Source organism: Oratosquilla oratoria, chromosome 31 (genome assembly GCF_046742065.1).
Source record: "Oratosquilla oratoria isolate Oo_2021 chromosome 31, ASM4674206v1, whole genome shotgun sequence".
Taxonomy (NCBI): domain Eukaryota; kingdom Metazoa; phylum Arthropoda; class Malacostraca; order Stomatopoda; family Squillidae; genus Oratosquilla; species Oratosquilla oratoria.
The window spans coordinates 3,069,619-3,085,011 of record NC_134807.1 but is presented as its reverse complement, the minus strand read 5'-3'; the positions used below and the strand labels follow the sequence as shown (position 1 = coordinate 3,085,011).

The window sequence follows — 15,393 nt, the reverse complement described above, 5'->3', positions numbered from 1 at the left end:
TTACTATGCCGCTTCTGACCCAGGGAGGTGGGCGAGATGCAGGGATGACCCATCATCCTAGAGGTGCCAAGATAAGGGGAGGGAAGGGGGTAGGGGGAGTGGGGGGATGTAGGGGATGGAATGGGTGGGAGTGGTTTCTATGCCTTTATTTTTTGGCTATCTCCCTTAAAAGGGGGAAAAAACTTTTGGTATATGTACATAGTTGGAAGAATGTTATTGTTATTAGAAAATAAGGTTGACTGGGACTTCAAGGACGATCAGTTTGTCACTTCCTCATTCTTGGCATTAACTCCCTGATGGTCGTGATGAGGTGGCAGTTTGTTTTCTTTTGTGTCTTCTTTCAAATATTAAGTAGCTTTTGGCTCCTCTTCTTATCATCTAAGTTGGAAATGAGAAGGAAAGGGTTACAAGACATTGAAATGTAATTCAGTTCATAGCAGGTATGGAAATCCTTACTCTCAGAGAGTAGAGACAGTAGAGAAGAGAAGAGGGAAAGAGAGAAGAGAAAAGAGGGAAAGAGAGGAGGAAAAGAGAGAAGAGGGAAAGAGAAAAGAAGGAAAAAGAGAGAGAGAGAGATGAAAGGCAGAGCAGGGTAGGGGGGGGAGAGAGAGAGAGAGAGAGAGAGAGAGAGAGAGAGAGAGAGAGAGAGAGAGAGAGAGCATGAGTGTGTCAAACCCATTTTATACAAACTGCCCCCTTTCTCAAAGAAAATCCGCCATTTCACAGTACTTGATGAACTAGGATAAAGAAACAAAGGAAGTGTTGTCACAGAAGTTTCTTTACAAAATATGTCAGGATGATATCCAGCATAAGGATTGGTTCAAGATTCTTTGTCTCAGCTTGTGAAGTTGTCACAACTTGAAACAAAATTATATCACAGACTAAACAACCAAGTCATACCCTGCAGAAGCTGAGTCTTAGGCTTTTTATCCAGCACTTGAGTGTTGTACCAATGTGGCCCTTTACTGTACAAAAAAGATGATGACGAGCCTCGCATTAATGAGAAGAAGGACTGTTCAAAAGCCAAGAGGATACAGGGTAGAAGAGGAATCTTTGCATAGTGATTCTGGTGCTGCGGACATGTGTGATGTATGCACAGGAAGGAAGCTGAGCTTCTGCAGGGAAGGACTTCCACCTCCCTTGCACATGCTGCGGTTGGCCTCAATGTTGCTTGACAAACTTTCGGGTCGTCAGTCGCTGTGCAAGCAATATTTTTGTTTTTTTTTTTGTGTTTTTTTGTTTTTTTGTTTTTTGTTTTTTTACACTGGCAGTCATGATGAGCACAAGGACCCTTACAATTTGCTTTTTTTTTTCTTCTCTCCTTCCAATATGGCTCATAAAATTATATTCATACAGATATACTTTCACTTATGAAACAGGCTCGAAATATAAGAATACTCAATTCTCCAGACAGAGGGTGGTACAAACATTTGCGGGAAAGAATAATAAAATAATAATGATAATCCTATACAGCCATACGGAATCCAAGCCAGATTTGCGCTGCCTGCCCATGCATCTGAATTGACTTGCACCCCAAAATCTGCAACAATAGTCAGGCCCTTCTCCCACCTAAACAGATGTAAAATATGTCAAAAAATACACAAATTTCACTTTGACCAGTTAAGTAGTTTCTTTCAAGCGAGTTTGTACTATGTGATGAATCCTTTCAAGTGAAGCTGTTGGGAGGTTTAAGTCCATTGAAAATGTTATCTCGTACTCAGTTGAGCAAGACAACCCAGTGTTTCCAAGAAAATTGAGAGAAGCAATAAAAAATGCCTGGAATGCTATGTATTCCAATTAAAATTTTACAAGTTATTTTACTAGATAAATGCACTACCAAGAGCTATTTCTCCATGGTGCGGAGAAAACTACACCAATTTTGTCAATCAATTTACAAAACCAAATTACTTTGGCCAAGAACTGTGGTAGAAATCAGTCCAACCTACCAAGTTTCATTTTCTGCCAATTGAATAAAAACACCAACAGCTTTTAAATAATAAAATACGAAATTGAAAGAAGTCCAAATAAGAGACAAAGGAGTCAAGTCCAAGACCTTGGAGGTACAACAAGGGGAAACAGCTGTAGCCCTCATCACCCACAGCTCTCAACAGCTGCAAGAGTTCTGGTACACCCTTAGGCTGTGGCACCAACAAGAAGATTGAAAGTTGTATCACACCGAACCTATGCACGCAGGCTGAGCCTGGCCATTTCCCGACATGTTCTTGCACACAGGAAAGCCACTAACACCTGACTGCTTGGGAGCTATCATGTGGCAGCAATAGCTTTTCCCCGCTTATACAGAATTCTTGCCAACCCATTCTGGAAGACAAGCCATACAAACTTCCTTCCTACTAATGCAGTCAAGTCAATGACAAGTCAAGTAATTACCAGCACAAGTCAATGACAGTGCACAATTGCTGGCAAAATAGCACAAACGGATTACCCTTCTCTAGCACTGATTTACTCTTTCCAGTGCAAGTCAATGGACACTCTCATGCAGTTTACAAAAAAAATCATTACCGACTCTCATTTCCTGCCAGAGCCAATGTTGAATACTTTTGCCGGTAAAAGATAGTCTGACTTTTTTGTACCAGCACAAGAGTTGTCAATGACTCGTTCTTACTAGAAGAAAAGTCGTCAATAACTTACTCCTGCCAGCTGAAGAGTTGTAAATTCTTGCACCCCCCCTAAACGAGTCATCGACTTCTTTCCTTTCAACAAAACTATGAACTTTTGACTCATTCCTGCTTACAGGGAACATGAACTTCATCGTGCTCACAAATCATTTGGCCAAAGAAGAGCTACGACCAACAAAGGGCTCATTCTTGCCAGCAGAACAGCACAGCTGCCTTTTCACTCCTTCAAATGACTTATGGCCTTCCCTTAATTTCATATTAAAGATGTGATATTTCCTCCCACTTCAATCTGCACTCCAACTTGACAATGCACAACTTTCAAAATCCTTGGCTGATGGAACTTGCTGGTAGAATAGTGGACTCAGGCAGACTTAGGTAGACTGGGCCACATTTTGGTAAAACCTATTTCCCCACCATGCTTCCAGGTCAAAGGGTTCAAAATCTGAAAGTAATAATTGCAAATTAGTCATGTGATTCTGGATCCCAGGTTCAATCCTGGTTGTAATAGAAGAAAGTTTTAACACTAAAACACACACACAAATACAAGAGGACACGGAAGGAAAATCAAGAAAGACAGCTATAGAAGAGATCTGAAAAAGAACAGCTTTCCTCACAGAGTAATAGACAGTTGGAACAAGTTAGATGAGAAAGTGGAGTGTGCAAAAACAATACATGAATTTAAAAATAGTTTAGATAAAATGAGATATGAAGACGGGACACCACGAGCATAGCTCCCCTTCCCGTAAAATACAACTAGGTAAATACAACTAGGTAAATACACGAAACATACCAACAAAATTTGAATTTGAAGCTTTGCTCCTTTCCTTTATACTACAATTTGGTAAAAGCACACGCATACACACGCACCATGTACTGTACATGAATTATCAATTCAAAGACTTACTTTTGAGAGCTGGATGAACTCCATTATCCTTGTAATAAATCACTCCATTCCCTGTGTTAAAGAAAAATAAAAAATTAATATATAGCATCATATTTCCCTTTTGATATGACACATAAGACGAAAGGGGAATCAAATGGTTGTTGGATAGGTGTGGGATGAGTGAAGGATGGGTGGGAAGAGGACTTTTGGTGTATATACCTACAGAAAGACTTATCATGCCCTGTATCAAGAGAGACTTCTTTACTACAATTAATAAATTAAACTTGTGCCTTGGGTTTCCATGGGTCTTCCTCATAGATCAAATGACACTAAAAAGATGGGTCCTTTATTATTTACAATTCTATTCTGACTAATTTCAGGGCATCTTGTTGACATCAAGGAATACCACCCACCCACTGTAACAAAAGGGTGAAGATTTTTCCAATATGGTGACATTTTCAAAATTTGACTCTTACATTATGTCAAATTTTATTTTATCTAGGAAATGTCACCACAGCAGTTTCAACATTAGTAGGATGCTAAAAATTCATCTCATTCTTGGTCTTCCTCTCTTTGAACAACATTAATATTTATTTCTAATTACTAATTTTTATTCAGCTAAGGAAAACTACTCTTGAAGTTAATACAAGAAAAATAGAAACCAAAGTGCCCAGTGAAAACATATACAAACCCTCAACCCATTCAAAATCTATTAACCACCTTTCCCATCTTAGCATATCACAAGATATCTGCCCCTACTAAGACCAAGACTTGCATGACGCAACACCTCTATAGCACCCCCACTCCATCCACCTGCATCTCTATAACACCCACACTCCATTTAACACTCATTTGATTTCCCTTTCATCTAAACTCATAGTGTTGAGTTCTCAATCATTTACGCACCCCATCAGATCATCGACCCGTAACCTCCCTGAACCTGACACAGAACGCAGAATGGTAGTATGTTCAGACTATTTAGATATACAATGTTACTGCAGTGGATACCAAATAGTTCAAATTGTAACGACTTTGTTCAGCAGTTAAGCATTAACACAAAAAACAATGTACAGTGATACTACACATGTAGAAGTGAATCTTTCGCTAATCATCCAAGTAGCACTGTAATCGAGAATCCCCCCATCTTAGTGGATGAAAGGGCCATCTCCCGCCCGCCCTCCATCACCCACTCCTTGGGTCAGAAGCAAAACAGTTGAAAATACATGAAAGATAAAGTACAAAAACCACCCCCACTCTTCTGCAAGACAATGAAAATTGTTACAATTGAAAAAAACAAGCCATGCACTGAAGATGATAACAATCAACATACAAACTAGAAAGAAAATTATAACAATAATTAAACAAAGATGAAACTCGTACCTCTAGAATCGTGTCCATTCTGTCTCCCCATCTCCAGTTCCTTGCACACCTTCCCCCATGCTGCAATAGGAACAGGTATATCAATATTTTTGTACAACATACGCGAGAGACAACATATGCAGAAACGGCATAAAAATACATAATTCCCCACACATACTGTTTGTGCAAGCAACGAGTACAACATACGGAATTTCTATTTCTTTCTATGAATAATTTATCCAGTAACGTGAACACAAATACACACACCCACGTAAACAAAACACGGCTTTGCTACTGCACTTGCAGTAAACTAAACCAAACAATTTCGAGATGCAAACCAGAGCCACGTGACCAACATGTCCTTGGCGCGCGGCCAAGAGTAAGATTACGAGTCAGGTGTCGACCAATCACCGTCCGAGTTTTGGAGGTGTGCGAGAGCGTGTGCGTCGGTTTGTATGTGCTACGCCATCGTCTACCGCTCGATCAGCGTGCCACACTACCAACTCCCCGATATGTGCACGTTTTACCTGAGCTGCCGGCGACTCTAATGTGGCCCGTATAGGGCTGGAAAATAAGAAAGCCGGCTCCATCGCAAAAAAAAAAAAACATACCCCACACAAATGCGCTGTAGCAGCAAGGTAACATTAGTAAATTAAAATGGAAATCATCTACTTGATGGCAATGGACAATATAGCTTTAAAATTATACTAATTGGGTACTAATATTGCGCGCGCGCGCACACACACACATACACGATGTGATGATGGAGAAACTGAACCTAACTCGCCCCAGATCAAAATATGCGTCGACCTGAAAGTCCCTAAAAAGAATAAATAAAAACAAAAAATAAAAATAAATATATTAATAAACAAATAAACAGAATAAATAAATAAACAAAAAGACATGGGCCCTCAGAGGCATTTTTCTTGTTGCCCAAGACAAAGAACAATAAAATCCCCATAAACATCACAATTTGGTAAAATACAAACTATGTGCACGACGCATGCATCCTAGTGTATCATTCGATGCCCCGGGTCGTTCTTCTAGATCTGAATAAGGAAGAAGGAGAAGAGGGAGACAAAACAGAAGACGAAGACAACGAATAGGAGGAAAATTATAAGGAAGAGCAAGAGGATGGAGTGGAAATGATTGTAGCTGGTAAAGCGAGGGACAGTAGAGTGAAACAGTACTGTAATTATTATTGGAGGGGACGGGAGGTGAGGGGAGAGGAGTGAGCTGGCTACGGCTGACGCAATGCGAGACGCCAAACTGACTGACTGGCTGACGAAACATTCCCGAGGCTCAGTGACGGCGACCAGTGTGAGATTGCATATGCACTGGGCCGGCACATTTGTGTGTGTGTGTGTGTGGGGGGGGGTTGCAATTATAGTCTGGACATGCCGCCCACAAGGCTGACAAAATAATTATAATAAAAAATAAAGTCAAACGAGACATGAATATTTAACCGTAATATATGAATTTTGCGTTAGAATTAACAGAATGTGAAATATTTTTCCCTTATCTTTTCTCCAATAAGGGCATTAAATACAAAATTTAAGACATGTTTTAATTATTTAGCAAGCCAATAGCTATAATAGTAAGGGGTGGTGGGATTGGGAAGTGTCGGCGACATGACGTCATGTAATGGAAGGAGCGAGAAAGCCGCGAGATGGGGTGAGGGAGAGGGTCATACAGTTTCTCTCTCTCTCTCTCTCTCTCTCTTAGATTCACCATGATCTTGGATCACGTGTTGAACTCGTGATCGACAGCTATTTCCCTCCCAAGAGAGAGCTTATATGACCGATCTATGGGTAATGCTGTCACCTTACAAACACACACAACTCCCCGCCCTCGAGAGTTGGCGTTACGCAGTGCAGCGATACTGAAATTATTTCAGCCCTGGGCGGGATTCGAACTCGGACCGATGGAGTAGTGGTTACGGACGCTACCACTGCGCCGACCGGCTGATGGGGTGGTGATACTGATGGTAGTGGTGACAAGAATGGTGATATGGGTGAACAAGCTTGTGTTAGGACATGGGAAGAATACACAATGACGAGAACGGGGGAGGTGGGTGGGTGGAGGGGGAGAAGGAGGCAAAGGGGAGGAGGAAGAGGGAGTAGATGACGAGTTGGAGGAGAACAAGGAAGAGGAGAGGGAGGAAGAAGAGGAGCAAGAAGACGAGGAAGAGGTGGATGTGAATGATGATGAGGAGGAGGAGGAGGGGAGGCTGAGAATGAGGTGAGATGGGGTGAAGAGGAGGGAGAGGAGGAGGAGGAGGAGGAGGGAGGAGAATGAGGTAAGACGAAGAAGAGGGAAGAGGAAAAGGAGGAAGGAGAGGAGGAGAACGAGGAGGTGGAGGAGAAAGAGAGAGGATGAGAATGAGGTAAGGAGGAGGACGAGGAGAAAGGAGAGGAGGAGGCGAGGTAAGAGGTTCGAGATAGGAAGAGGAGTAGAAGTAGGAGTTAGAGGATTAATTGGAGGATTAATTAGAGGATTAATTGGAGAGAGGGAAGGGAAAACACGAGGAAGAGATTATGGTGGAGTTCAAGGCTTTGTCTGGGATTTACAAATTTCGAATAAAATTATTTTGGCGGGAAAGTGTGTGTGGGGAAGGGGGAGGGCGCTTGGGAAGTCTACTGGGAGTCTTTGGAGTGTCTTGACTGATTCCCCAGTTCGTGAGATGGGGGATACTGGGGTCTGGGGTAGAAGCTACGGTTGGTTATGGTGTGTGTCTTTGGATCACGTGTTGGACTCGTGATCGACAGCTATTTCCCTCCCGGAAGAGAGCTCAGAGCTCATATATGACCGATCTATGGGTAATGCTGTGACCTTACACGCACATACACACACCCAACTCCCCGCCCACGAGAGTTGGAGTAACAACCCGCAGCGCAACGATACTGAAATTATTTCAGCCCTGGGCGGGATTCGAGCCCGGGCCTCCGTAGTAGCAGCCGGAAAGTCTACCAACTGCGCCACGAGTTTTGTGTGTGTGTGTGTGTGTGTGTGTGTGTGTGTGTGCGTGCGCGCGGGTAGCTGTGGGAAGGTGGGAGTTTTGGGGGGATCAGGGAGAGATGAAGAGGTATGGGTGTAAAAATCCCACATTTCGTGATGGGAAATGACATTGGGGTGACTGGGCAATGCGGGGTGAGAGGAGGAGGAGGAAATGACGGGAGTGGGGGGAGGTAAAAATCGTTGTATTCTGTGGAAATGAGCGCCCGAAAGGATGGGTGGGGGGGAAAAGGTGGGGGAGGAGGGAAAGGAAGGAGAGGGAAGGGGGAAAGGGAAGGGGAGAGGGAAAGAGGGGAAGGGGAGAGGGAAAGGGGAGAGGGAAAGGGGAGAGAGAAGGAGGAGAGAGAAGAGGGAGAGAGAAGGAGAGGAGAGATGGGAGGGGAAAGGGGGAAAGAGAAGGAGTGGGAAGGAAGGGGGAGACAGAAGGGAGGGGAGGAAAGTAGGGAGAAGAAAGGTGGGGGACAAGGAAGGTTTTGCGAAGGTCATCATCATCCGGTCCAAGATCAACACTCAAAAGAATTTCCCTTTCGTGCGATATTTTCCTCATGGACAGCGCTGTTTATATCAATATGAAAAAAATGTATATTCCAATTATGACGAGCGTGTTTTTATGGTGTCTAAACCGTGTGGCCAATCAATCTAGCACCAAATTAAAACTTAATTTACCAATCATAACGGGGCGTTCGATTGGTCACAATTCAAATTTAATCTCTTCCGCGCGACATGACGTAATGACGTTTGTTGTGGCTGATGCCGAGATTTTACCAATGGCGTCAAGAATACACAAATAAATAAACAAATAAACAAATAAAGAAGAAATATAAACAAACAAAGTCACATGTACGAATAATCTAATGTTTACAATTCCAGTTGCCGGTGTTGAATGGCAACAAGAAAAATTATTATTCAATTGCATGCATGCAGGGGAAAGAGACGGAGGCAGGGGAGGGAGCAAAATGTGATACGCAGAGTGGGGAAGAAGAGGGGTAGAATAAGTGACCAAAGGACAGTAGTAAGGGGATGCCATGAGGAAGGTAATGAATGTGGACAAATATAGAGAAAAAAATAACAAAAATTATGAAGGTAAAGGGAATAAAATGGGATAGTGAAAAGAAAACGGGATTCTATGAGACAGACAGGGAGACGGCGAGAGACAGACGGAGAGGGAGTGAGAAAGAATAGGAGAGAGGGAATGGGACACACACACACACAAACTGTAAGAGGCTGGTATATAAAGGTAGACAAGTAAGGTAGATTGAGGGGTAGGTGGCGAGAATTTATTTTTTACGAGTTGGATGTTTGGTAAATAATTGCCGCGAGGGAGTTGCATAATCTCGCTCCTTGTCTAAAGTTTATTAAACAACCGCTAGGGACCAAATTTTATTATTCTATTATGCTGATGTAACAATATGTAAACTAAACCAGTCATGCATCGGTATCGTGACTGGTTGAGTAAACAGTATTGCTTAAGACGTTTGTAACAGTCTTTCTGATTGGAGAAAGGGTGAAGGAGAAAATTTGATTGGTTCACGGGAGTAAAGTCACGCCCTTAGGGGAGGCACTTAGATGTAAGAATAAAGATCATTGGACTGGGGAAGTCGTGACGTCGGTGAGAAGTGGCTTAGTGAGTAAATTGAGGATCCCAGTTGGGAGTCCCTTGGAGTCCCTTGGTGTAAACTGACAAGCCAGGTGTAATATTACTCGGGAAGAAAAGAAAACTTTTACCTCCGTTTATTTCACCCCATAAAGAAACATCACTTACTTCCTACATAACACACACACACACACACACACACACATATATATATATATATATATATATATATATCTATATATTGTCACGTCCGAGCTGAGTTCGAGTCGGCTCGACCACGTTTCAATTTCCAATATATGCCTCCTTCGAGCTTATCAGTCTCGACTACGATGGCATGGAACTAAAAAATTAAAATAGGAATTGTGGTTGAAAAAGATGTTAATCTTAACTGGGAACCAGTGTATGTATATATATATATATATATATATATATATATATATATATATATATATATATATATATATATATATATATATATATATATATGCAAAAATGTACAATGTGAAGCTTCAATGTACCGTGAATGGGAGTCTATTGGTAGACACCACAGCGATGTGGTTAAGCAGGTGTGGAAAGGGAACAGTGAGTAGGAACCGGTACATACTGGACCCTGGACATTGAAAAACCAGTATTTGTGTACCAACCTCAGTGACGTCAAGAAACGTTGTAAATTTCACCTCGTCGACTCGAAGTTAGTTCTCGGTAATTGGGTTTTATAATAAACATATGAGTAGATCAATTAAATGATAAATTACATTAAAATATCAATATCTATCACAGTGCAACTTGGGCTAGTGTCGACTGAGGGATTTCTTCTCGATGTAGCCCGTGTCGTTCTGGGCATGTGGTGGTGCTGTGGGGGGATTCCCCCCCCTTTCCCCCACACCCCATCCCCCCACACCCACTTCTCAAAGGTTACAGATCTCCGTTTCACCCAAGACGAGCATTATCTTTCTATTCTGTCTACCGCTTCGCTGAAGGGGGTAGACTTATCCTTATCTACTGTGAAGACCTAGAGTCTTAAGAAACCATTAAGTCACACAGAATTGCAACTTCACTTATAATGTAACAAATCCAAGGATCTACGTGATTTGGTGGGTCAAGCATAAAGCTTCATACCCTCTCTTTAGCTGTCTATCGACACCACGGGAGACTTACATCATCATCAACAACAGCTTGAGATTATCAAGACAAACTACAGATCTTATAATCATTCCACTCAAGTCTGACACACACGCCCCGCCCAGCTATTAATATTAATGATAAACGATGTCAACAATGCCTCCGCCAATCAGAAAAGGGAATCTATCAAAGAGGCGGGGCTTAAGTGGCCAAACGGTTGAACAGTGTCAAGGGGCAACGTGCTTGGTACTTGGAGGCAGGATTCGTGATGCTAACCACCAAATCTAACATGGGCAACGTAACACAATGTGATAAATCTTATCACACCGATTATATACCCATTTTTCACCAGATATTCTTTGTTTGTTTTCTTAGCATCGTGGCTGTCGCCAAGATATTTCTATTATCTTCGTGGGACTTTCTTGGGAGAGATGAGTGGGAGGGGAGGGAAGGGGGGCAAAATGCACGGGAAAGGTACTAGCTGGTTATAACGTCGACATTTATCATGTTGGCGTAACGAACGACTGATAACTAATAATAACATCATAACAATAGTAATAATAATAATAATAATAATAATAATAACAATAACGATTGGTGATTAATAATAAGTGTAGACTCCATCGGCTGGCACCCGCTCCACAGTCCTGTTCTCATCGGCACCGCAAGACTACTGAAACAGATATCTTGGCCCCGTTCCGGCGACCGAATGCCAGCCCCTTGGGGAGGCACCTACAGATACAGATGGTGACAGAACCTGATGACGAGAGGTGGGGACACCCATCTCCCACAGTTCCTCGTGACTTTTCACGATTAAAGTTTTTAAATTTTTGAACATTAAACTCGCTCCAATTTCCGACTCCGACAACCTCAATGCGTTCGGTCATGCACCTGACGGACGCAACCTCCACCTGGTCAACCTCTGGCACCTCCACGAGAGTGAACGCGACCAGAAAAACGAGTCTGTCTGGTCAGTGCTCCCGGTGACGATTGCGTAACACCTTGTCCCTACCGTAGGCAGCAGCTATCACAGCACACGTCCAGACCTAACACCCCCACCCCCGTTCCCCCACATCTCCCCCCTCCCCCACTACCTCCATCGGCTCCCCATTCCCTCCATAATTCATCATACTCACTTTCGAAAACTTCCTCTTGGAGTATCTCTACTACCACACGATCATCACCCACGTGTCCACAGCTCCCAAGGTCTTAAACCTTCTCCTCGTGTATTCCCATACTTATGAAGTGCTGTTCATGAACCTCCTCGAGAACGCTTTTCAACACTGGATTATCTAAGCATCCACTAACTACCACTAGTTTTGGGTTTCTGGCCCAATTTGTGGCCCTCTATGGCCCACTAGGGGGGTCGTGGACCACAGGGAGTGAACCGGTTTGTCTAAATGCGACAGAGTGTACGGAGGGTACAGACATGTTAAGGACGACGGGTGGGGGGGGGGAGGGGGGTTCGGACTGTACATAGGGGCTGGAACGCGAGACTGAGTGGATGATGTAGTCAATCTCACTTCATCGCTACAACCTGTACGCTCCAAGCAGTCCGTTCAGGCATACGTCGTGATTCCAGCCATTCTGCCAAATCAACCTTAATTCATGACCCCCCCCTCCCTCTCCCTCTCTATTATTTCCCGTCTATGTGCTATTTTATTTTTCTAAATTGTGTATATAGTAAAGGAAGCTATATAGTACAATGAGTATCACTTTTTAGGATTACAATAACGATTTGAATCAATTCTATGACACGTGGCAACAGCGCTTTTTCCCTCCCCATGTTGCCACGTCGACGTCACATAGGCGGGATGGGATTGTTATTATAATCCCAAAAAAGTGATATTCATTGTAAGATACAGCTTCCTCAACTAAATACAGAATTTAAAAAAATAGTACACAGGTAATAAATAAGAGAAAGGCACGTATTAAGGTTGATTTGGCGCGACATATGCCCAATCCTGAACAGACTCCTTGAGGCGCACTGATTAGCACTTTGTCCATATCGTCGAGGTGATTACACTAGTTTCTGATTCAATTCACAATCACGTTAGAGCACAGTCCAGGCGTCACATCCACTTATTATCAAACTCCTTTCCAAGCTGGGTTAAAACAAGGTGGTGAGGTACAAACGCTGCAAACACAGACACACACACACACACACACACACTTCTCTCTCCATCCCCACTCCCATGACATAGACCGGTGGTCCTGCATAGAACTATTAAGGATGAACTCTTAAACACAGATAGGGTTGGGGAATAAGAATTGAGGGGTTGGATGGAAAATGGACGTGTATACGACTTTTCTCTTTGGTATACACACACACACACACAAACACATATATATACATATATACATATATATATATATATATATATATATATATATATACATATATGTTGAGGAACGGACGACAAAATGAGTGGCAGGGTGGTGAGATAAACACCGAGAATCGTTGTTTATCACACCACCCTGCCACTCATATTATATATATATATATATATATATATATATATATATATATATATATACATACACATATATATATACCGTTAACCACATTTTCTATACATTCGATAACTAGAGCTCCGATTTCAATGGGGTCTCGATCACTGAAACCAGCTTTCAGTCAGGGGTCCCTCCCCTGAAATTAACCAAATTGCTTTTCCTCAGTCGTCATAAAAAATGTATAAAGGGCGTCACCGTTAAAAAAAAAAAAAAAATGAAAAGTTCGTTGTGGTTTTAAATTATGTCGACTTTGTTTTCCCGCGCGAAATCGTAACGATCAACAGTCTCGCTTCTCGCCCACTACCTTCGACAGAACACGGTGTTATCACACTGGGCTATTTTTCCTCCAACCTCCGATTTGTCGACGGTACCGCACACCTCCAGACCCTTTTCCGCCGTCAAATTATTACAACACTAATTTGTTTTCCCAACCAAAATACTTGGAGTGTCATCTGCTAAGCTGGAGGAAAATGAACTTCCTCCAGCATACCAGACTCCTTCCCGAGACCTGCGGGATGTAAATTTGTTCCAACAGTCGGACGAAAACTAGTCCAGTGTGATACGCCTTTGGGCAATTCTATTATGCCTACCACTTAATTGTGTGCGGTATGTGTGTGAACAGCGTTAGGCTGCAAGGCATTCTGGTTCTCATTCTGTTACAAAAACAAGCCTTGAAAGAGGGATTATGAGGTCAATCAAGGCACCGTGGCTTGTGCAATGCCTCAGGATGCTATGATGAGAGCGATGATGGTGATAGTGGTGATGGTGGTCGTGGTAGAGTAAAATTCCGTTTATCCGACCTATGTGGGACCTATCCTAGGTCGGATGTTTGTATGCATACTAAAAAAAACGAAGGAAAATTATAATAATAAAAAAAATATTAACTCATTGATTTGAGACATTTTCACTCATTTACGGTACAATAAAAGCACAATAAACAACAGAGCAACGTGGAGGAGAAATAGTCACCAAAGACCAAACGTAACCAAACAGTGAAATGCCCGAGAAAATAACAGCCGACCTGAGCGCCACGAGTCAACAGCGGCGAAAACAGCAACTAAACAACCACTCGACGGCCGGAGGATGTTTGGACAAATTCAACATTTTGTCCGACTTGGAACATTGAATGAATAAATCGGATGTTTGGACTAATCGCCTGTTCGAAGGTCGGATAAATGGAATTTTACTGTAGCAGTGGTAGTGGTGGTGGTGGTAGCTGTGATGATGGTGGCAATGCTGTTGGTGGTATTGTTAATGGTGGTAGTGGTGGAAGTGGTGGGACATTGTGGTAAGCCAAGGACGGGTGCCCCCGAGTCTGTCTCGAAGACGACGGGGCCTGTCTGCTCAACGAAGGCCAAGATGATGATGATGATGATGATGATGAAAAGAACAAGAAACTTATGAACCACTGTAACAGAAGACGGAGGAAAGTGGTCCCAGATACGACTCAATACTGAAACTTGAGTATTTGACAACTTTCACACACGTGGTTCTGGCTAATTCAAGATGACATTGATGAGAGGGGATGGGGAGGGAAGGGGCGAGAAAGAGAAAGAAGGAGAGAAGAGAGACAGAGACAGAGAGACAGGAGAGGGAGGAGAAAGGGAGAGGAGAGGAAGGAAGAAAGGAAGGAGAGAGAGAGAGGAGAGGAAGGAGAGAGAGAGAAGTGACAGACATAGAGGAGAGGATGGGGGGAGAGAGAGAGAGAGAGAGAGAGAGAGAGAGAGAGAGAGAGAGAGAGAGAGAGAGAGCGAGAGAAGAGACACAGAGGGAGAGGAGAGGAAGGAGAGAGAGAGGAAGGAAGGAAGGAAGGAAGGAGAGGAAGGAGAGCGAGAGAAGTGACAGACAGAGAGGAGAGGATGGAGAAAGAGAGTCAAAACAGCTGAAAGTTACTCTCTAAAAATAAGTAACAATGAGCGTTGACCTCCTCTTCCTCCTCCTTCCCCACCACCAAGCAATTAGATTCTGTTATACAAGGGAATCGAGCTCCTTCCTAACCGTGTCTTTATACTCTAGATTCAACCCCAATTCACGTCCAAGTCCTACATTTGCTAAATAATCGAACAAATAGGTAGAATAAGAACCAGGGTAGTTTGCAGGACTTTTGGCATGAAGAAAATTACAATATGACAGTGCATGTCCGTGCATGGTGAGTCGCGGTGATGGCTTGCATACGCTCGGGGAGTGGTGGTCGAACAGCACGACAGCATTTGGCGACGGTTACGCTCGGGGAGTAGTGGTCGAATAGCACGGCAGTATTTGGAGATTGT

At 43.0% G+C, this 15,393-nt stretch overlaps 1 protein-coding gene across 1 annotated transcript in view; it reads right to left on the bottom strand.

Annotated features, from left to right (window-relative positions):
- Positions 1–1,298: 1,298 nt before the first annotated feature.
- Positions 1,299–15,393, bottom strand: part of LOC143041409 (MAPK regulated corepressor interacting protein 2-like) — a 71,737-nt gene continuing 57,642 nt past the window's right edge. Inside the window, exons 4-6 of the mRNA XM_076213250.1 lie at positions 4,900–4,959; positions 3,541–3,591; positions 1,299–3,078 (exon numbers count right to left, since the gene is read on the bottom strand). Of these exons, the coding sequence (XP_076069365.1) occupies positions 3,008–3,078; positions 3,541–3,591; positions 4,900–4,959 (182 nt within the window). The 3' untranslated portion in view covers positions 1,299–3,007. The remainder of the gene's footprint in view (positions 3,079–3,540; positions 3,592–4,899; positions 4,960–15,393) is intronic.